Source organism: Prinia subflava, chromosome 34 (assembly GCF_021018805.1).
Source record: "Prinia subflava isolate CZ2003 ecotype Zambia chromosome 34, Cam_Psub_1.2, whole genome shotgun sequence".
NCBI lineage: Eukaryota > Metazoa > Chordata > Aves > Passeriformes > Cisticolidae > Prinia > Prinia subflava.
In genome coordinates this window covers 591,316-614,516 of record NC_086280.1, presented here as the reverse complement: position 1 = coordinate 614,516, position 23,201 = coordinate 591,316, and the positions used below count along the sequence as shown (strand labels likewise).

The 23,201-nt window shown below is 53.0% G+C and overlaps 2 protein-coding genes across 2 annotated transcripts in view; one reads left to right on the top strand and one right to left on the bottom strand.

Annotated features, from left to right (window-relative positions):
- Window positions 1-335: 335 nt before the first annotated feature.
- On the bottom strand, window positions 336-3,159 carry TMT1A (thiol methyltransferase 1A). The gene is made up of 2 exons (XM_063421031.1): window positions 2,453-3,159; window positions 336-1,080 (listed from the first exon to the last, which is right to left on the bottom strand). Exons 1-2 carry the CDS (start codon window positions 2,960-2,962, stop codon window positions 844-846), a joined length of 747 nt encoding a protein of 248 aa, XP_063277101.1. The 5' UTR covers window positions 2,963-3,159; the 3' UTR covers window positions 336-843.
- Window positions 3,160-6,551: 3,392 nt separating this feature from the next.
- The window catches only part of SCN8A (sodium voltage-gated channel alpha subunit 8), a 52,531-nt gene continuing 35,881 nt past the window's right edge, over window positions 6,552-23,201 (top strand). Inside the window, exons 1-2 of the mRNA XM_063421035.1 lie at window positions 6,552-6,689; window positions 17,108-17,437. Coding sequence (XP_063277105.1) covers window positions 17,162-17,437 — 276 coding nt within the window. The 5' untranslated portion in view covers window positions 6,552-6,689; window positions 17,108-17,161. The remainder of the gene's footprint in view (window positions 6,690-17,107; window positions 17,438-23,201) is intronic.

Here is a 23,201-nt window from a genome sequence, read left to right as displayed (position 1 = left end):
TGCTCACCGGGGCAGAGGGGCCGGGGGCTCAGCTTCACCTGAAGAAAGGGACACAGGGGCTCAGCTTCACCTGGGCAGAGGTACAGGGAGCTCGCCCTCACCTGAAGGAAGGGACAGGGGGCTCACCCTCACCTGGGCCAAGGGTGAAGGGTCTCCCCCTCACCTGGGCAGAGGTTCAGGGGTCCCACCCTCACTGGGCCACGGGTCAGGTTTGGGGGCTCAGGTTCCATCAGGTGGAACCGCTGAGAGGGAGCAGCAGGTCTGATGGAGCCCCAGCGACACGCCAGCTGAGGGAACCCTGTTCCAGGGTTAACCAGGCACACACAGCCATCCCCTGCCATTAATACATTTATTTTCTGCTTCCCGGGCTGGTTTTCGTTGTCCTGGGATCCTCCCTGGCTGCACTGGGCTCCAACAAGGCAGGCTCAGCCCAAGGCTTCAGGAAGGAAACAGCCTCAGGTTATACCAGGGGAGGTTTAATTAGATAGGAGGGAAGATTTCTTCACAGAAAAGGGCTGCCAGGCCCTGGCACAGGCTGGAAGTCACCATCCCTGGAAGTGTTCAAAAAACCCGTGGATGTGGCACTTGGGGACGTGGTTTAGTGGTGAACTGTGAATGAATGTTTAGTGGTGCTGGTGCTGTGTTGGACGCTGATCCAAAAAGGCTTTTCCAACTTTGTTGATTATTGATTGTGTGATTCAGAGACACTCAGAAAACTGACCCTCTCCTCTCAGCTGAGACTTTGGGTTCTGATTTAAGTCCTTCACTGATAAGGGCACGTGTGGAGGAGCCCGTGCCGTGCAGGGTGTGTTGGTCACCGTGAGGAATTTTGGGGGACAGGGGTTACTTCACCCCGTAGCCCACGATGTGGGGCTTGATGGGCATCCAGGGCATCGCCACGCTGATGTGTTGGATCTTCAGCTCCGAGAACTTGGCCTCTTCCAGATCCTTCCACAGCTCTCTCGTGAGGCAGCATCCAGCAAAGACGAGTTTCCAAGTCGGGTAGCAGACCTGCTGCCAAAAATACCTCCAGCTGGAATGCTCGGCGGCCACGTGCTCCAAGAAATAGAAAGCTCCTCCCTGGGAACACAGAGTTTCCTTACAGTGTGTGTGGGGGTCATGCCAAGCAGCTCCCACCGCCCCCTCCCTTCCCTTTCCCCTCTTTTCTTTCCTTTTTCCCTTCCCCCTGTTAGAAAGAAGAAAACATCCAGAGCTTCAAAATGCCCATTTGAAAAGCACAAAGGACTGACTTATTTGATCCCTCTTTTATTCCAGCAATAGTCTGTCGTGGTTTTGTTTCAATCAGTTGCTAACATGAGTGGTTTTTCCAAAGGAAACTAAGATAAATGTGTAAATTCTGCTCCAACCCAGCAGCTTTTCAAGGGGAGCAGGGTCAGGTGAGATTTTGGGAAGGAATTGCTCCCTGTGAGGGTGGTGAGGGCCTGGCACAGGGTGCCCAGAGAGCCCTGGATCCCTGGCAGTGCCCAAGGCCAGGCTGGGCAGGGCTTGGAGCAGCCTGGGACAGTGCAAGGTGTGGATTGAAATGATCTTTAAGGTCCTCTCAACCCAAATTGTCCCACGGTGGTCCTAAGAAAATGCCACTTTAAAGGCTGAAAGTCTTGTTTTAAAAATACCCCAACAAACCAGCTGGTTTTAATGTGCAGCTCATTAGTAACTCCAAGGAAATAAGGTGTTTAATCAGACTGAGCTGGTCCTACAGACAGAGCAGCTCCACTTTATAGAGGCTGAAGCAGTTTATTTAAAACGAGGCTTTAAGCCTTGAGCAGAGCTTCCCACCCAAGGAGAATCGGGTGAGTGGGGAGGGACAACACCACATTCTGCTTTAAACGATGGGCTGTGATTGCTGCTAGCTTTGGAAGGACTTTTGGCCAGCAGAATGCTGCTCTTAGAATTCTAAATCCAAACCCGTCTGCCCACTGCCCTTTGCAGTACTCAGCCAGAATATTGTAGGAACCAGCCTGGGTTTGGGTTTTAAGCTCAAACCAACTCTTTTTCACTTGTTTGGTTTTGGTCTGAGTTTTAAGCTCAGACCAACTCTTTTTTAGTTGTTTGGGGTTGGGGGTTTTTTTGCCTGAGTTTTAAGCTCAAACCAACTCTTTATTACTTAGTTTGTTTTTGTGGGGTTTTTCTGTGGGTTTTTTGGGGGGGGGGGGGGGTTGTTTGTTTGTTTGTGGGTTTTTTTGTCTGGGTTTTAAGCTCAAACCAACTCTTTTTTACTTGTTTGTTTCCTCAGTTTTAAGCTCAAACCAACTCTTTTCCCACTTTTTCCCCCCCTTTCCTTGCAGTATGGTTATCTCCAGAGCAGATTTTAAAGGTAACACCACAGGGTTTGGTGTTTTATGGGGGGGGGTTTTGGGGGGCTTTTTTTGGGTTTTTTTTGGGAGGGGGTTGGGGTTTTTTTGGGGTTTTTTTGGGTTTTTTGTGTACTCACCGGCCGCAGCACCCGCAGCACCTCCCTGAGCGTGCTGCCCACGCTGCTCACGGAGCACAGCACCAGCGTGGCCACCACCACGTCCACCGAGCCGCTGGGCACCTGGCCCAGGTCCTCCCCCGCGGCCACCACGAACCGCTCGAACTGCAGGTGCTCGTTCTTCTTCATGTTCCTGGCCAGGCCCTCCTGGAAGCCGGGGTTGATGTCGGTGCAGGTGACCCGGCAGCCCGGCGGGTAGAACTGGAAGTTGGCACCGCTGCCGGTGCCGATCTCCAGCAGCCTCAGCGCCCCCGACGGGCCCCTGAAGTCGGGCAGGTTGCGGAACAGCTCCTGCTTGTGCTTCTTGGATTTCTTGTCGTGGATGACGCTGAGCTTGTCCAGGATGAAAGGAAAGAAGATCTTCCTGCAGAAGGGCTCCCACATGCCCAGGAAGGAGAGCAGGTAGATGGGCGAGGCCAGCAGCGCCAGGCAGGCGCGGAGCAGGAGCACGCTGGCACCGGCCGCTGGCATTTTCGGCGTGGGCAGAGGATCCGAGCAGGGCAGGAGCTTCTCCCGTGTGTCAGAGCTCCGGGAGCTCGGTCAGAGCCGCGCTCGGGGCCTCCCCGAGCACATTCAGCCGCTCTGGTGGCCGCTTTTCCCCGGCTGAATTCTCAGTGCGCTCACGGGCGAGGACTGAGCGGGGCAGGTGCAGACAGGCAGTGCCCGGAGCCCAGGGGAGGAGCTGGCAGCTTGTACCCCAGCCAGGACAGCGAAACTCGGTGTGTAACCCCGGGGAAAAGCTCTCCGAGTGCCCAGGGGAGGAGCTGGCAGCTTGTACCCCAGCCAGGACAGCGAAACTCGGTGTGTAACCCCGGGGAAAAGCTCTCCAAGTGCCCAGGGGAGGAGCTGGCAGCTTGTACCCCAGCCAGAACAACCGGGGCAGCACGGCGTGTGTAACCCCAGGGCAAAGCTCTCCAAGTGCCCAGGGGAGGAGCTGGCAGCTTGTACCCCAGCCAGAACAGCCCGGACAGCACAACTCGGTGTGTGTGTGTGTAACACTGGGGAAAAGTTCTCTGAGTGCCCAGAGCTCAGGGGAGGAGCTGGCAGCCTGTTCCCCAGCCAGGACAACACAACTCGGTGTGTGTGTGTGTGTAACCCCAGGGAAAGTTCTCCGAGTGCCCTCGCTCCGTTCCGGGCACAGTCACATCCCTTAGAGCAGCCTGTGCACCCTCGGAAGCTCAGCCGAGCTCCGGATGGCTACAGGAGTTTCGTCAGGGGGTTAATTAGCATTTAATTAGCATTTCAGTTCAAAGGGTTGTTAGGGAGTCGAGTTTCTGGTTTTGCTGGGTGTGCTCAGCGGCTCGCTGCTCTCTCCGAACAGCAGTTTTGAGTCTTTGCAGTTCCAGGACACCTTAAATCCTTCGGCGGGCGAGAACGCTCCCGCTGATCTTCCACACTGATGGGAACCACGAACAGAGACAACACAATTCATTAATCCATTCGTTCTGCACGCAGCAAGCGGAGTTCGGGTTTTTATTGGGGTCGAATCAACACCGGCCACTCCTCGAACGCATTCTGGAGGACTTTGTCAACTTTGCAGTGCACAGAATTGTCCAAATGATTTGGTGGCACCGTGGATTGGGCACTTAGAGGTGGCAGGAGGAGCCAGGGTCCCGAATAACCTTGGAACTGTTCTGCTGGGGGCTGCTCCAGAGTTTTGTTTTTTTGGGACCACCCCCAGCGTGTCTCCTCCTCCCTCTGGTGGCAATAAAGCAAATTAAACCCGGGAGTAATTAGGTGCTTCATTAGTAACCTCTGTTGTAGCTTCATGCCTCCACCTTGTGGCAGCTACAAACAGATTTAGCAATGAGAATCAAAGAATCATTTAGGTTGGAAAAGACCTTCGAGATCGAGTCCAAGCTTTAATTACTCTGTGTTGCACAAAATACAGGCAGTAATGGATTGTTTTGTTATAATGTGGTTGTATAACCTGGTTTTAATTCCCTGCAGGGAATGATGGAAATGGTTAAATTGCTCCTGGTATCCTGGAGGAGCTTTCCTGGAAATCATTCCCAATGAAACTCCTGAGTTTAAAAGGTGTGACTGAGGTTTGGAGAGAGAGTAGAAAGAGTTTAAGTACAGGTGTAAGATGTTAGTAGAGGTCACTGCACCGAAGGGGAAGGAGATGTGAGGGCTTTGGGGATGAAAGAAAGAAAAAGCAGGATCTTTATGAAGCAATTTTAATTGGTTTTTATTCCTGAGCAGCTCCTTGCAGAGCCAGCACAGGGCTCAGCTCCAGAATTCCAGTTCTGCCTCCTGTGCCCTGGGAAGTTCTGTTTTCTTTAACCCAAGGAGGAGTTCATGTTATTTATTAATTTGCTGCTCTGATTACAGGTGAGAAAAAAAAATAAAACAGTTAATAACTGGAGTTGTTGCAGATAAAGACTTCAAATACTCTAATACTTTAATATTTCAATATGATGTTACTTTGGTATTTAAATATAACAGTCAGAGAGTGTGAGGCCCTGGCACAGGGTGCCCAGAGAAGCTGGGGCTGCTCCTGGACCCCTGGAAGTGTCCAAGATGAAAAGAAAAGGATGGACAGGGCTGGGAGCACCCGGGGGTAGTGGGAGGTGTCCCTGTGTGGCAGGGGGAGGAACAAAATGACCTTTCAAATCCCTTCCAAGCCAAACCATTCCATGATTCTAATATAAATATACTTCCATATATTTAAATACTTAAATATTTTAGTGTCTGACCCAGGGACGCTGAGGAGATCCCATGTTTTATAAACATCCAGGAATAACTTTTTCTCAGCGGTGTGTGGGGAAGGAGAGTCTATATTCACATTTCTCAGATGAGAAAAATCAAAATGCAGATTCTGAACATGTGCATTTTGCAGGGATTCCCTTTCACCTCGAGTGGGAAAACGAGCTGGATGCAGGGACGGCCTGTGGAGGTGTCACTCTGTTGGGCAGGGCTTTGGGATTGTTCTGGGCTCTGTGGGATCAGTGAGGTCCATTGGGAATTTTTGGGGTGTTTCTTATCCCTGTTCCCCTCGTTGGGTGTTGAGCTGTTCGTTCCTTCCCTGCTGGCTCAGGATCCCTCACACAAACCGAACCAACGCCCCAGGCCAGGCTGTCCCTGAGGTGTTTCTGTCCCCAGCAGGGCTGGGGTGTCCCAGCTGGGACCCCGGGGTGCTCCTGAGGCACAGGGGTGGGGGTGGTGATGGACATGGGGATGGACCAAAGGATGGTGGACACAGGTACGATGACGATGGACACAGGTACGATGATGCTGATGCTGATGGACACAGGTACGATGATGATGATGATGATGATGATGATGATGATGATGATGATGATGCCGGTGCCGGTGCCCGGGCCGGGGTTCCCCGCTGATGGACACAGGTACGATGATGCTGATGATGATGATGATGGACACAGGTACGATGATGATGATGATGATGATGATGATGCCGGTGCCGGTGCCGGTGCCCGGGCCGGGGTTCCCCGCTGATGGACACAGGTATGATGATGATGATGATGATGATGATGCTGACGGTGCCGGTGCCGGTGCCCGGGCCGGGGTTCCCCGCTGATGGACACAGGTACGATGATGCTGATGATGATGATGATGGACACAGGTACGATGATGATGATGATGATGATGATGATGCCGGTGCCGGTGCCGGTGCCCGGGCCGGGGTTCCCCGCTGATGGACACAGGTATGATGATGATGATGATGATGATGATGCCGGTGCCGGTGCCGGTGCCGGTGCCCGGGCCGGGGTTCCCCGCTGATGGACACAGTTACGATGATGATGATGATGATGATGCCGGTGCCGGTGCCCGGGCCGGGGTTCCCCGCTGATGGACACAGGTACGATGATGATGATGATGATGATGATGATGATGATGATGATGATGATGATGATGATGCCGGTGCCGGTGCCCGGGCCGGGGTTCCCCGCTGATGGACACAGGTACGATGATGATGATGATGCTGATGATGATGATGCCGGTGCCGGTGCCGGTGCCCGGGCCGGGCTCCCCGCTCCCCCCGCCGCTCCCCGCGCGCTCGCAGCGCCCCCCCGCGGCTGTCGCGGGGCGCGCGGGGGCCGGGCCGGGCCGGGCCGGGCGGGGGGGCCGCGCCGCGAGCGCACAAGATGGCGACACCCGCAGTCCCTCCCGCAGCTCCCCCCGCGCCGCAGTCCGGCAGCGCCGCGCCGGGGCCGCGCTGAGCCCGCCCGACACGGTGAGTCCGCAGCCCCCAGACCCCCGCGGGCTCCCCCCGCGCCTGCCCTCGCTTTGCCGCTCCGCTGGATGCGCCCCGCGCCCCGGAGCCCCCGGCGCACCTCCCCCAGGGGCTCTGCCGCAGAGCGCGGCCCGGAGAGCCCCGGGGACACCGCGGGCGCCGTGTGGGGCGGGGGGCCTGGGGAGCCCCCGGCCCCGGATCCGCCGCGGCGGGAGGGTCCCGGAGCCTTGCCGCTTCTCAGGCAGCCGCTCGGTGGATGCCCGCACCGGGGGAAGGGGGCTCTGTGCCCGCTCAGCGCTGCCGGGGCTCCGGCAGCCGGTCCCGAGCCCTCCGAGGGTCCGAGCGCTGCGGCCCGAGGCCCCCGGCCCTGCGGGGAGTGGGGGGGACGGTGCCGGGCCCGGGCTCAGCGTCCCCTCGGTCTGGGAAGGGGCAGCAGCCCTGTGCGCCCACCCTCGCCCCGCAGCCCCGTTTGGGCCCGCATCCTTCCCTCCATCCCCGCATCCCTGCCTGCATCCGTGCCTGCATCCCTCCTCCACCCCACAGCCTGGGGGGACACGGGACCCTCCTCCCACGCCCCAAATTCGGGGCCGTGCTCTTTGCAGTGTAGCAAGGGAGAGCCCGAGTTCTTCTCGGTGTCCCTTCCCCCTCGGCCCTCGCTGCAGCGCTGCTCCATCGCTCCGGCACCCCCTGCTCCATCCCTCCATCACCCCCAGCTCCATCCCTCCATCACCCCCTGCTCCATCCCTCCATCACCCCCTGCTCCATCCCTCCATCACCCCCTGCTCCATCCCTCCATCACCCCCTGCTCTCCATCCCTCCATCACCCCCCTCTCCCACCACTCCAGCTCTCCCAGCTCCATCCCTCCATCACCCCCAGCTCCATCCCTCCATCACCCCCATCTCCCACCACTCCAGCTCTCCCAGCTCCATCCCTCGAGCTCCCCCTGCTCCACCGCTCGGCATGCAGAGCTTCCCCTGCCTGGGGATGGGGAGATCTTGGAGGACAGGGTTTTTTTTTTTGAAGGGGGATGCTTGGGGCAGCCTTGGTGTTCCAGCTGACCCAGATGTTGGGTCAGCATCGTGCTTGTGGCTCTTCCTTCCCTCTTTCCTTCCGCCACAGATTTTTTTTTTTGGGGGGTGGGGGGGGATGGTGAGGACAGGTTTGGTTCATATTTTTTCCCCCCTCTTTCCTGCTGGGAGGGAATTGCACATTCACGAGGTTTTTCTATTAAAAAATCTGGGTGTCTTCCTCCCCTCCCCCTGCGCTCTGGTGCAAACCGATCAGCCCGGCTGATGTGGGGGTGGGGACGCCGGGAGATGCTCCACGGCTGCGGATGAGCCGGGCACAAGTCGGGAAGTCCGGGAAAAAGGGGGAAGAGCGTGCGAGGGGCACCGGCTGGCTCCGGAGCCCGGATTTTGGGGGGTGCTGGCGGGAGGATGGCCCCGGTGCCCCCCGAGGGGCGGCTCCGGCGGCTCCGGCCGTGCCGGGGCTGGGTGTGGATGGGTAACCCGGCCCTGGCACTGCAGCATTCCGCCCGCACCGCCGCCCGTGACCGGGACGTCCTCTCGGCACACCGGGCAGCTTTAATTGTCACCGCCCGGGGCGGGCGAGGGGTCCCTGTGCCCCTCCTGCCGGGGGCTTCAGAGGCTGAAAGGGAGCAAAGCGTGACCCTGCTGGTTTTCCCTGCTTTGGAGGGATGGGGCCTGGAAATGTTCCTGCTTTTCCCGTGTCGCTGATGGAGGTTCTGGGAAGCTCTGGGTGGGTTCCTCCAGCGGCTGCCCCGAGGTAGAAAATGTGGGTGAGGCAGGAGGGGCCCGTGGGACGCTCCCTGTGCCCATTGCTGTCCCCCGGGCCCATCACTGCCATTCTTCAGGGGTGGGTGCCATCTCATAAAGTTGGTGAAGCTGGTTGGGGTCTCTAAACAGCTCCGGGCTTGTGGAGTTGGTGCCTTTAGGAGTAACAAACCCCTGCACTCCGTTGGGACCTTTCCCATCCTGAGGCCTCCCTCCATTGCTCAGGTTTTCCATCCTTTGTGTGTTCAGAAAGTCCCTGTTCTTCACTTGGCTGTTTTATATAAAACTAACGTGACCAAAGGAGGTTTTGATCATTTTAACACATTTAGTTGCTTCTGCAGTGTTGTTCACCCAGGCTGGAGGAGCTGGACCCACCACAGATCATTTAATCAGTTATATAAGGTTGTATTTATGGTTTAGGTGTAGATCACGGTATAGATCCTGTACTGCTGAGTGGAACAAGTACAATCCTGGGGCTCTGGGGTGGGAGGAGGTTTCTAACAGGCAGCAGGGCGAGCATCACGTGCCTCAGGAAATGGAGCATGGCCGTGCCTTCATTCTGTTAAATAAAGCAGAAACAAAGTCAGCACTGAATGGAAATGAAGTAGCTTCAAAACATAAATCGCGGTATCATCGTCCTGCTGTTTGCTGCTGTGTCTGCTCGGTGCTGGGGCTGCCCGAGCGTGTTTTTGGTTAAAATGACCCAGTCTGGGGTTCCCTCTCAATGGGGAGTTGCTGGTTTTGGTTAAAATGCGCCATTCTGGGTTTCCAGCTGGATGGGAGTTGCTGTTTTTGGTTAAAATGATCCATTCTGGGTTTCCAGCTCGGTGGGAGTTGCTGTTTTTGGTTAAAATGCCCCATTCTGGGTTCCAGCTCGATGGGAGTTGCTGGTTTTGGTTAAAATGCCCCATTCTGGGTTCCAGCTCGATGGGAGTTGGTGGTTTTGGTTTAAATGCCCCGGTCTGGGTTCCAGCTGGATGGGAGTTGCTGGTTTTGGTTTAAATGCCCCGGTTTGGGTTCCAGCTCGATGGGAGTTGCTGTTTTTGGTTAAAATGATCCATTCTGGGTTCCAGCTGGATGGGAGTTGCTGGTTTTGGTTAAAACGCCCCATTCTGGGTTCCAGCTGGATGGGAGTTGCTGGTTTTGGTTAAAATGACCCAGTCTGGGTTCCAGCTCGATGGGAGTTGCTGGTTTTGGTTAAAATGCCCCATTCTGGGTTTCCAGCTCGGTGGGAGTTGCTGGTTTTGGTGCTGGGTGGAGCTGGCTCCTGTCACACCGTGGCTCCCCGGCATCGATCGCCTTCCCCCGGCGCGGCTCCGTTGACATCGGCAGATACCACTGGGATCAATAATTTAATGTTGAGTTCAGAGCAGTGGGCTGGGTTAGGGCAGGAGCACTGAAACAACGAAACGAGTTGGGAACAGGCACAGGGGTAGGAATTTCAGGAGCCACAGAGAGGGAACACGAGTGATGGCTCACGGGGGTGGTGGTGGGGTTGTTGGAGAGCTTGGGGGAGCCTTGGCCGGAGTCTGGAGGGGTTCAGGAATGCCTGGACTGTCCCTCGTGTCCCTCATTATCCTGTTTCTGTGCAGAGATGGTGAATACAAGCAGGGAAGAAGTGTCTGCCTGCTGCAGGAGTGCATTACAGAACCTCCCTGACATCAGCTCAGGTTCCACTCTGGCTTTAACACTTCACATATTCTTGTGGCTTGGCCAAAACTCTCCTTTTCAGGAGGGATTTTTCACACAGAGATTGATCAGGCATTGGCAGGGGCTGTCCAGAGGCTGGTGGAGCCCTGGAGGTGTCCAGAGAATGACTGGACGTGGCTCTCAGTGCCCTGGGCGGGGTGACACGGTGGGGATCAGTCACAGCTCAGGGTGAGCTTGGAGGGCTTTTCCAACCTCGGTGATTCTGGGATTGTGTCTTGAAATGCTGTTCCAAATTTAGAGCAGCTTCTGCCTTCCCTGGGCCTTGCCCTGTCACTAATTCCTGCCCAATTTCTTTATTTATTTATAATTTACTTATTCCTGCCTAATGGAGCACTCCAGCAGATGGGAGATTTTGAGGAGAAGGAGCAGCCAGTGGGGCTGGGACTGTGCTTGAACAGAGCCAATTCAAAATCCATAAATCTTGCTACCCTCTAAAACTCCCATTCCATTCTTCTTGTACCTCTGGAAGGTGTGAGGAGTTCCTAATGAAGTCTGAGGGGTGATTTAGGGAGGAATTTTTGTTGAGCATAACGCTGCTGAGTTGTCCAGGTAGTGGTGTTCAAGTTACAGGAATAACTAAAGTTATTAAATAAAGTTACAGGTGGCCTTAAAGTCATGGAAATAAACCCTGCATTGCTGGGGAAGGGAGCAGGGAGTTGTGGAGGGTGAGAAAGGGGGGATTTTCTCCAGGCTGAACCTCCTCAGTGTGAGATTTCTGTCACCAGGTGGGAAAATGCCCTGGAAATATGAGGTTGGGTGAGAAATGTGCCTATTCCAGGGGTGTTTCCAGTGGGAAAAGAGCTTTTTGTTGCTCTGTGGAGTGGAATCAGTCGCAGGATGGTGATGTCGAGACAACCAGGAATGCCTGGCATTAGTGGAGGGAGAGTTTGTGTGATCAGAGCTCAGGGGGGAACAAAAGTGTCACAGGGAAACCTGGGTTGTGTTCCAGCACGTGGCAGAAATTTTTAATATTTTTTAATTTTTAGCAGTTGTTTAATTAAATTAAACTTTTTTTTTTTTAGTTTTTAGAAGTTGTTTCTTCTGCCCCCTTTCATATTTGTCCCCTCTGTACTCAAACCATCTGAGTGCTCCACAAAATGAAATTAATTCCCCCGAAATTACAGTGTAAAATAAGCATTCCCTGACTCCTGTTTCATGGGTCCTGCATGGGCTGAATGAAACGAAAAAGGAATTAAATTTGGGTTAGTGGCTGAACTCTTGCACAAAAGCTGTTTTGAACAGTTCTTTGTTCAGAAGTTTGAATTTAAAAGGGAGAAGTTGAAGCGCTGGAGGTTGTTTAGTTTGGGAACCTCCAAGTTCTGTGTGAGTTTGGAGATAAACACGAGTTGGCCTTGAGTAAGGACAGAATAGGGAACTGGGGATTAATTAATTAACTGGGATTAACTAGTTCTGATCCTTGTAATTTACTGAGGGATGTTACAGGAGCCACACTGGGAGGGAGTGAGGACCCTGCAGGGATCAGTCTTTAGTCAATCTTCATTGAAATATTGTTAAATAATAATATTTCTGTTCATTTTTTGAGCTGTGTCTGTCCCAGTTCAGGTCTTTTAAGACCATGAGCATTTCCCTGCCCTGTCCCAAGAGCTCCCAAGCCCTTGGGAACCTCCACAAGGTTTTACACAGGGCGGGGAATATTGGGAATATTCACCCAGCAATAAATGCTGCTTGGGAGTGGAAATATTTCCTTTTTCTTCCACTTTTCTAGCATCAAACGTGCCATGAGAGCTTTCCTGAAGGAAAGGTCCCTCCTCCACTGCTGCTGGGCACAACACTGACCCTTTCCACTGATAAAATTGGTTTGTTCTAGACACAAAATTCACTGCGGGTGGGGATTCCAGCCCTGGATTTCCCCATGGGGGGATATTTTGGGGTTCTTTGAAGCTTTTTAGGCTCTCCTGCAGGAGGATTTCGGGGTGCTGTTCATCTGCACCACGTTTTCCTTCCTGCCTCAATCCTCATGCTGGAATCAAGAGGCGTTTGTGTCCATTTTATATAAAAATTCACACAAAGGTCTCTCTCTGTGTCTCAGAGACACACAGTGAGTGGCTGACTCTTGGTAATTAATAAAGGAAGAAGTGTATTAAAGCACGGAAATTGCCTCAAAAGTGTTTTTTAATTTATTTGGACGATCAGCCTGAATAATTTATTGGAATATTTCATAATGTACCAGTAAATGGACTGCTGGGAACATTTAGGGAAAAAAATAATTAAGTCTTAACAACTGTGCACCTCAGTGCAGCAGTTCCTGGTGGAAAATCTTTGGTATTTGAACAATGAGTGTTGTGTGCACCCCAAACCCAAATTTTGGGGGGAATTAATTGGAATTAATTTTTTGTTGTGGAGCACTCGGGTGGTTTGAGTACTGAGAGGACAAATCCAAGTTCTGGCTCCATGGATAATCCACACCCCCTCCTCCTTAACTCCAGCCTGTTGTCACAATTTTGAGAAGGTTTCTCTTGTTAAAAACCTGATGTGGGAAGGGCCAAAATAAACCCTAGGGATTATTATTATTATTATTATTATTATTATTAATCTCCATGTCAATCCCAGCAGGACCATCCCTGCTTGGAAAAGAACATTTGTGAGGTTTTTGGCTTGCAGAAGCTTTGCCAGGCAGGACCAGCTGTGGAAATTCTTTCTTGATGAAGATGAGGTGGAGCCAACCTTACTTTGTTCATTATTTAATGTGGGATAATTTATTGGGAAAACAAATGAACTCAGGACAGGCAAGAACATCCCGGGGAGTGAGAGCCTCAGGTGGTGGCAGTTCACAAGAAAAGGCTCCGTAGGTGATTCCAAAATACCAAAATGTGGAGAAGCTGCTGCCATGTGAACCAGATTTGGGGAATGGTGTTGGTTTGTTGGGTTTGGTTGTGTTTTTTTTCCTTTAAGTGGCCACTCAGCTGAGTTGGTGCCTCCAGTTGTGGATTGTGTAATTTTGCACAAATTCCTTCATGCCTTCGGTTTTTTTCTCCCTTTTTTTTATGCTGTGTGTCCCTGAGCTACTTTGGTTTCTAAATTCAGGCCTTACATATTTATCTGTGCCATTCAATTAGACCACATCCCCAATGCTGCTCTATAGTTTCACAGTATGTGGGAAATTTGGTAATTAAATGCATGCAAATGCTGCAAGAATAGAATAAATTAATTTTCCTTAATATCAGCAGGCCATTTGGTGATGTCTCAGAGATAATGTGATCAAGATCCTGGCTCTTCTCTCCCCTTCTTGCCATCTTTTTTTTGTGTCTTTACTATTATTACTCTAGAAATACCCAGTCAGGTTTAGAGGAGGAGAATCCTGGCCCTGCTGCGCTCTGGAATTACATAAGGAGGGAGAGCTGTACTCCAGGTTTTTTTGGAGCTCCAAATAAAACCTGAGCTGGAAAAAAGCATTTAAACCCTGCGTGTGTGGTGCAGCTGCAGGTTTCTGTGGGGATGGGAGGGTGTAAAAGGTCACAGCAGTTGCCAGGGGATGACCTGAGATCCCTCAGAAACTCAAATTCCACCTTTGGAAATTCTGTGCTGAGGGCTGGGATCCCCAGGTATTCCTGCCAAAGGCTCTTTTCTCTGCTTTTTTCATCTTGAAAAATGGGAGTCACAGAATTCCAGGGTCCTTGAAGTTGGGAAAGACCTCCAGGGTCAAGTTCAGCTCGTTCCCAGCCCCCCTGGCACATTCCAGCCCCTCGGTGTCTCCTGAAGTGAGGGGTCAGTCGTGGTCTGAGGAGAATCTGGAGTCCCTTTGCTCACAGGTCGCAGCTTTGGGAGCTGCTTCAGCTCCTTTTTGTCTCTGTGTAAGGACCAGACAGAATTTTTTCACGTTTTACAGCTTGTAATGGCCTGAAGCACAAGGTAGGAGCAATAGTTGCCCATTTTCATCCTGGAACCCCCAAATATTTCCATTAATATACCCAAAAGGCAGGTACATGAACTTCCTCATGTGCAAACAAAATTCAGGAGAAGCCCCCTGTGTGAGCAGCCCCAGCAGCCTCAGGGCCTGAATTCCTCCAGTGTTTATTAATCAATACATCAGGACCAAGGGCTCAGTTATTTATTGGGGGTTTATTCCTGATGCCCACTGCTCTCCAGAGAGTTTTGCTGTTGCTCCTCTGTTTTTGGGGCTTCCCTGAGCTCTTCCCACGCGAGCACAGCACGAATCCTCACGGCCTGGGCAGGCTGGGGGTGCCCGGCCTCGTGCTGACATAGCTGAATTTTAACCACTCATCCTTTCCAAGGAATCTGAAAGTCATTCTCTTCTCCAGATCTTTAATATTTATTTGGATGCTGCTTAAAAGGCCTGACCTTGCTGGTTCTCCTTTTCCCTGCTGGAGGGACCTCACCCCCAGGCACTTTGGGATTCCTCCTGTGTTTCCTGGTGGGTTTTGTGCCTCTCCTCTTGGATTTGGTGCTCGGCTCCCTCCCCGGGCTGGGTTCTCTCGCAGCCTGCAGCACTGCAGTGCTGTTGCATCAGTGCAGGGTTTCTGTCATGCCTCTCCTCCTTGCAGTGGGAACTGCAGCTCAGAAATGCAACCAATTCCTGCTGCAGAGCCCCCGTGGGCGCCGTGCCCGGGGGAGAGGAGCTCCCTGCAGCCCTGTGCTGGTGGCCGTGGCTGGAGGAGCTCCGGGGGCTCCTCCTGGGCCAGGGAGGGACGGGCAGACCCTGCCAGGGCAGGCTGCAGGCTCTGGGTGCCCACCCTGCCCTGTGCCCTGCTGGCTGTGGGTTGTGGTGTCCCTGGTGCCAGCGGCGCCCCGTGTCTGACCCAGAACAAGCAGAGGAGCTGAGCTGTCAGAAATTGCTGTTGTGCTTGATGCAAGTGTTTTTCAGTTATTTCATTTTTATGGCCTCAGATTGATAGAAATTCTGATGATTGATAGAGTCATGGAATGGTTTGGGTTGGGAGGGAGCTTAAAGATTGTCCAGGGCCACCCCTGCCATGGCAGGGACACCTCCCACTGTCCCCAGGCTGCTCCCAGCCCTGTCCAGCCTGGCCTTGGGCACTGCCAGGGGTCCAGGGGCAGCCACAGCTGCTCTGGGCACCCAGAAATAAACCCTAGGGTATCTCCATGTCAATCCCAGCGGGACCATTCCTGCTTGGAAAAGAACATTTAAGAGGTTTTTAGCTTCCAGAAGCTTTGCCAGGCAGGGCAGCCCAGCCCAGGCCACACTGACAGAGAGGAATTTCTTTATATAGAATGAATATATATATTTATATTTATATATATATATATCTGTCTGTAAAATGAGAGATTTGACTTCCCATCACAGAGCTGTGATGTGCTCCAGAGCAGGTGAGGCAGGTGAGCCTGGTGAGGGCTCGGCCCTACCAAAAGAGCATCAGAATTCTCCTGGGACATTTGTTCCAGGGGTGAAGTCATTTAGGGGAACATTTCTGGGGGATGCTCAGCACACTCAGCTCACGTTGGTGCTGCCATAAACCCAGCCCTGAGTTACTCCTGTGTGTAACCAGGGAGGACTTTGCTATAAACCTCACTGGCAGAGTGAGGAATGTGCAGGTACCAAACCCTGCCTGGTGCTTGGAATTTTGTGTAAAAGTGGGTTTGGCTGGGAGCAGGGATGGTAAAAGCGCTTTTGCAGGAAAGCAGTGGCTTTGAGGATGAAGTTGCTTTTCAGGATGGTTTTTTCTGGAATAGTTTGTGGTGAGGAGGGTCCAAGGTTGGGGAGATCCTACAAGGTTTTCCTTGCTTGTGCTGTGGGACTCGTTGGAGTGAAGCCTTGGGCAGTGGCAGGGGGGTTCAGCTGGGGCCAGCCTTGATGTGGAGCTCATTTTGGGAATGAAACCAGCACGTCCCCATGGGGATTTGGGGAGAGGGGATCCCTGTGGGGATTTGAGGAGAGGGGCTCCTTGTGGGGATTTGGGGAGAGGGGATCCCTGTGGGGATTTCCCCATGGGGATTTGAGGAGAAGGGCTCCCTGTGAGGATCTGGGAAACAGGGACTCCTGGTGGGGATTTCCCTGTGGGGATTTGGGGAATAGGGACTCCCTGTTGGGATATCCCCATGAGGATTTGGGGACTGGGCCTCCCTATGGGGATTTGGGGGGATTTGGGGATTTCCCCACTGAGATTTGGGGAACAGGGGCTCCCCATGGGAATTTCCCCATGGAGATTGGGGGTATCAGGGCTCCCCATGGGGATATCCCCATGGAGATTTGAGAAGGGCTCCCCGTGGGGATTTGTGGCCCAGGCTCTCCCCGTTGGCATTTCCCCATGGGATTTGTGGCCCAGGCTCTCCCCGTTGGCATTTCCCCATGGGATTTGTGGCCCAGGCTCTCCCCGTTGGCATTTCCCCATGGGATTTGTGGCCCAGGCTCTCCCTGTTGGGATTTCCCTGTGGGGATTTGTGGCCCAGGCTCTCCCCGTTGGGATTTCCCCATGGGGATTTGGGGCCCAGGGCTCCCCGTAGGGATTTGGGGAACAGGGACTCCTGGTGGGGATATCCCCGTTGGGATTTCCCCGTGGGGATTTGTGGCACCTTGGGCATTTCCCCATGGGATTTGTGGCCTAGGCTCTCCCGTTGGGATTTCCCCATGGGGATTTGGGGCACCTCGGGCATTTCCCCATGGGATTTGGGGCCCAGGCTCTCCCCGTTGGGATTTCCCCGTGGGGATTTGGGGCCCAGGGCTCCCTGTGGGGATTTGTGGCCCAGGCTCTCCCCGTTGGGATTTCCCCACTGAGATTTGGGGCCCAGGCTCTCCCCGTTGGGATTTCCCCATGGGAATTTGTGGCCCAGGCTCTCCCCGTTGGGATTTCCCCATGGGATTTGTGGCCCAGGCTCTCCCTGTTGGCATTTCCCCATGGGATTTGTGGCCCAGGCTCTCCCCGTGCCCTGCCCCTCTCTCCCCACACCAGCCCTCACCTGTGCCCTGTTTCCCGCAGCGCTGACCTGCCCGGGGCGCGCCACCGCTGCAGGAGCTGCTGCAGGATGAAAAGATGGCAGCGCGGCTGCTCGCACCCCCGGGCCCCGAGAGTTTCAAACCCTTCACTCCGGAGTCCCTGGCCAACATCGAGAAGCACATCGCCGAGCTGAAGAAGAAGCAGCGCTCCAAGCAGGACAGCAGCCACCGCGATGACGACGAGGACAGCAAACCAAAACCAAACAGTGACCTTGAGGCGGGCAAGAATTTGCCTTTCATCTACGGGGACATCCCCAAAGGGCTGGTTGCTGTGCCACTGGAGGACTTTGACCCTTATTACATGACCCAGAAAGTGAGTCCGCAAGGAAGGAGTGGCCTAAAGCGCCTCTGTGCCTTGGGAAATTGCAGGTTTGGGTATGGTTTGAACAGAAGGCAAAGAAAAGGGGCTGGGCTGGTTGTTAATTACCTATTTTTCTGTGTTTCTTATCTATTTTTCTGTGTTCTTATCTATTTTTCTGTGTTGTTTCTTACCTATTTTTCTGTGTTGTTTCTTAGCTATTTTTCCGTGTTTCTTACCTATTTTTCTGTGTTCTTATCTATTTTTCTCTGTTGTTCCTTACATATTTTTTCTCTGAGCTTTAATAGACGTGATACAATCGGTCTTTAAGGATGGAGTAAGAAGAATGAGCTCTGGAAACTAAAAATACTTCAATTTGTGCTAATGAGCCAATTTTAACCATCAAGGCAATGAGAAAAGTTTAATTGAGGGGTGACACTGAGGGTTGCAGTGTGTGTGTGGTCACTTACATGGAATTCAGCCTGAAGCTGATGGTGGTGAAGCTCTGGGACACAGAATGGCAAAAATGGAGACTAATTAACTCGCTTTCTAATTTCTTTTTAATTTCTTTTTAATTTCTATTTGTCTGGAGCTAAGGTGATGTGGCAGGAGGCATTGTGAAGTGTTTGAGGAAATGGTTTGTGGTTGGCAAACTCTGCTGGGGATGGAGCGAGGAGCGTGGTCACTGATTTTTTTTTATTTTTAGGGGTTCTTTAGTGTTTAATTTCATTCCTTCCTTTGACACAAGTGTGACTGAGCCAGCTGAGGCAGCCACCACCTCCCTGAGGCTCAGCTGTGGCTCTGGGGGAGCTGCAGATGGAGCTGTGTGGGTGACAGGAGCTGGGATGTGCCTGTGAAATCCGGGCTGTGGGGGACCAGTGCCCGATGAATTTTTGTTGGGCCGGGGATTTGTGCCCTGCTCAGGGGTGACCCCGGGGCTGGCAGGGCATCGTTCACATGGAGTCTGGGGAGGGATGGGTGCAGCTGAGCCTGCTTTGCTGGGAATTCACTGAATTCTGAATTCACACTGAGTTCAGTGGTTGTTTGTGCAGGTTCTGACTAAGAGCAGGGCTGTGCAATTTGGGGCTCTGTGTGGTGGGGCCCTTCAGGAGGTGCTGTGAGAAGAGGGCAGCTTCGTTATCCTCAGGAATACTTTCTGTTTGTTCAACAAATATTTTCTCTTTATTAAACCAATCTAAGGAGAGCAGGGCTTGGAATTACAGGGTGGGTTGGGAGGGATTTTAAAGCCCATCCAGGGCCACCCCTGCCATGGCAGGGACACCTCCCACTGTCCCAGGCTGCTCCCAGCCCTGTCCAGCCTGGCCCTGGGCACTGCCAGGGGTCCAGGGGCACCCACAGCTCCTCTGCAACCTGTGCCAGGGCTCACCAGAGAACTCCCAAGGTCTCTGGACCCCTTGCACCCACCCCAGGGGTGCCAGGAGATGCCTGTGACCCGTCTTGAGCCCCTTTTGTGTCCGTGCAGCTGCAGGCTGCTGTGGCTGGGAGGATTGGGCTGCTGGATGTTTCCCCTGGCTGGAGGGGCAGCGGGCACAGCTCTGTGGGTCTCAGCACCCCAAACAGGATTTTGGGAGCCACAGGGAACCACAGGGAACCCCCATCTCCCCTCCCGCCTCATCCGGCTCCTCCTTTGCCTCCCAACACGAGGCTATTAATAAACCTTTCACTTTCAGAGGCAGGAACGAGCTGCGTTCCCTCCTCTGAAGGCATCTGTCACATCTCTGGGAGCGTTCCTGGTGGAATCCTCGGCGGGCTGAGATGCAGGGAAGGTTCTGGAAGGTGGGAGGCAAATCCTCCCCCCAGCCCTGCTGCCCTGGTGGGTGCTGGAGCAGATCCTGGCTCTCCCCAGACCCTCCATCCCCTTCTCCCTTCCCTTGTGTCCATCTCAGCCTGGCCCTGCCTTAGGTGCTCCTTGCTGCTCCCAACACTCGGTGACTTTCCACAAAGAATTCTTATTTTTTTCTTAAGCCCATTAAAAAAGGCCCTTCTCTGAATCATCAGGAATTGCGAATCTGCTTGAATCACGGGAAGTTTTCCAAGATTTTTTCTTTTCTTCCCCCTCCTCTCCAGCAAGCTTTGCATCACAGCTCTGCTTTTGCAGCGTGGCACGGGGACAAATCAGCTTTTCCCTGCAGGAGGACACGGTGATCTTGGTTTGTCTAAGGAAACTGAAACTGCATTTTTAACAGAGCACCTGAACCTCCCAGCACCTGTAAACTGATATTTAAAGGAGAAACAGAGTGACCTGGAAACAGAACCGTGGCACACTCACAAGTCCTGGGTCTGTAGCCCAAAACTGGTTTTGTCCAAGGTGCTGCTCTTTTCTCTGCTTTTTTCGTCTTGAAAAATGGGAGTCACAGAATTCCAGGGTCCTTGAAGTTGGGAAAGACCTCCAGGGTCAAGTTCAGCTCGTTCCCAGCCCCCCTGGCACATTCCAGCCCCTCGGTGTCTCCTGAAGTGAGGGGTCAGTCGTGGCTCTGAGGAGAATCTGGAGTCCCTTTGCTCACAGGTCGCAGCTTTGGGAGCTGCTTCAGCTCCTTTTTGTCTCTGTGTAAGGACCAGACAGAATTTTTTCATGTTTTACAGCTTGTAATGGCCTGAAGCACAAGGTAGGAGCAATAGTTGCCCATTTTCATCCTGGAAACCCCAAATATTTCCATTAATATACCCAAAATGCAGGTACATGAACTTCCTCATGTGCAAACAAAATTCAGGAAAACCCCCCCTGTGTGAGCAGCCCCAGCAGCCTCAGGGCCTGAATTCCTCCAGTGTTTATTAATCAATACATCAGGACCATTTTTCTTTTTCATTCCTACAGCTTTATCAGGATTTCTATTTTGAAAATGGAAAATAGAGACATTTCTGTCTTGCACCCCTCTCTCTCCTTCTGATCCATTTGTGGCACCCCTGCTCTCAAACAGCTCCTGTTCCCTCTGAACGTGGTGTTTGCCACGAGACTCAGAGGAGGTTTAAATTGCCAAATGCTCCTTGGCTTTTGGGCTTTTCTCTCTGTTGGCAAGAGCCAGTGGAGATTTCCTGGGGATTTTATGGATGCACAGGGGAGTGGTGGATCTCGGAACTCTGGCGATCGATGGGCAGACTGGAATTGCAACAATTTATTGGTGTGAGGGTTGTGCTGAAAGGCCCGTGATGGGCTTTGCAGGCAGGAATAATTCAAGTTTTGTGGTCTAAAAGGAGAAATCCGGGCAGAGCACGGAGAGAAAACAAGGAGCTGCCTTAGGTGTGGTCACAGAACAGGTGAGGAACTGAGAGAGCAAGGAGAGCGTGGAGTTCGTGTTTGGTGGGCAGTGGGATGAGAGCTTGGATTTATCCATGGAAAGGGAGCTCAGGCTTTGGAAGGGGTGCCCAGGGAGGTTTGGAGCGCCAGGAGTGACAGGAGGTGACACTCTGGGCTGGGTCATTGCTCACAAGTTGCACTCGATGGTCCTGGAGTCCCTTTCCAGCCTCAGGGATTTTGGAATCCTGTGACATTACACAGGCAGCGCCAAATTCCTGAGTCACTCCTTGTGAAAGAGCTGCTGGAAGTGGGGAAAGTTCCAGCACAAAGGGCTCCCACCCTCGGCTGGGGCTGTGCCCATCCACCCACCCCACATGTCCCTTTGTCCCCAGGGGAAGGATGGCTTTACCCCTGGCTTAATTCACTCCCGAATTGCTGATTTTGGCTGAATTGCGGATTTTTTGGTTGTTCCACCTCCATGAAGCCACACACACACACACACACACACACACACACACATGTTCCTGTGTCCCTAGGGGAAGGATGGCTTTACCCCTGGCTTGCTGATTTTTGGCTGATTTGCTGATTTTTGGCTGAATTGCTGATTTTTGGGTTGTTCCCACCTCCACAAAACCACACACACACATGTTCCTGTGTCTCCAGGGGAAGGATGGCTTCACCCCTGGCTTGTTTTACCCCTGGCTTGTTTTACCCCTGGCTGGTTGATTTTTGGCTGAACTGCTGATTTTTGGCTGAACTGCTGATTTTTGGCTGAACTGCTGATTTTTGGCTGAACTGCTGATTTTTGGCTGAATGCAGATTTTTGGGTTGTGTTCAGCACAGTCGTGCTGGGGGTTTTTTCATTCCTCCAAAGGTGTTGGGAGATCTGTGTTGAGCCCTGAGAATCCTGGTGGGATGAGTGCCCTGCTGCAGAGCAAAAAGAGATTTAAAAAAGAAAGGAACACGAGTCCTGGAATGTTTGTGGTGCCAGGGAAGGGGGGAGAGCTGATTACTAGAATTGGGTGTCCCCTGAGCACCCTGTAATGGCAATTTTGCAAAACTCGGGGCCTTTTAGAAGCTTTGTCCATGCCAAAGGTGATCTGGTCATTAATTCTTGATGCTGCAATTAAGAGCTGCCCAGGGCTGTCTTTAAAGTGCTTTCGGTGGGGATGCATTAGTGGTTCTGCTAACGAACCTTCCTCTCTCTCAACCACAACCTGATTTTGATTTCCTTCGCAAATAATTCACTGCTCAATGGTCCAATTTAGCCAAACGAGCTCAAAGACGTGGCTTCATTGAGAGGATGGAGATGACAAATTTGCTAAGGGTGAATCTCCTGGGGAAGGCTGTGCTGGCACAGAGCCCCGCTGGATTCCCCTGGGCTGGGAGACAGGAGGGAGCCCAGCCGTGCTCCGGGGCCGTCCTGGAGAGGAGAAAAATGGGATTAATGGTGCCAGGAAAGGGCTTGGGCTTCTCAGTGCTCACAAATTGCTTTTTCCCCTCGGGGTTGGGCCGTGGGTGCTGTGGGTGGGCTTGGGGCCCTCCTTGGGAGGGCTGGGCTGGAGAGGGACTGGGCAGGGCTGGGGAATAAAATAGAAATTTATTGAGAGGGCTTAAAGGTGCACCTTGGGTAGGACAAGAGACCGGGCAGGGCTGCACCCAAGGTGGGCACAGAATGGGCACAAAATGGGCACAAAATGGGCACAAAATGGGCACAAAATGGGCACAGAATGGGCAGAGAATGGTCACAGAATGGGCACAGAATGGGCACAGAATGGGCACAGAATGGGCAGAGAATGGGCACAGAATGGTCACAAAATGGGCACAAAATGGGCACAAAATGGGCACAGAATGGACAACCAGTCACGAGGTCTCACACTTTTTTTCTCATCCAGTGTCCCCAGTCTGCTGTGCTGGGGACACTGGGTGACCCCAGATCTGCTGGACTGGGGACACTGGGTGACCTTTGCTGTGCTGGGGACACTGGGTGACCCCAGGTCTGCTGGACTGGGGACACTGGGTGACCTGTGTCTGCTGGACTGGGGACACTGGGTGACCCCAGGTCTGCTGGACTGGGGACACTGGGTGACCCCAGGTCTGCTGGACTGGGGACACTGGGTGACCTGTGTCTGCTGGACTGGGGACACTGGGTGACCTGACTGCTGGCCCAGGGACACTGGGTGACCTGTGTCTGCTGGACTGGGGACACTGGGTGACCTGACTGCTGGCCCAGGGACACTGCCACCACTTTCTGTCCTGTTCTGTCACCCTCCCTGTGCATCCCCAGGATTTGTTGTGTGCTGTATTTTCCTTTTTTTAACCCACCCAGGGGCTCCTGGGAGGCGTTTGAGGATTTTTATTCCATTTTCAGCCTCGTGAGGGGGGTGAGGTGGTACAAAAATCAAAATTCACGCTCTGCTCTGTAGAGCACGAGTGCTCCAAGCCTGTGGATCAGGAGATATTAATTCAAAAGGAGATGTTAATTCAAAACGAGAACTTTTACTGCCTTTAGTCTGTCCTCTT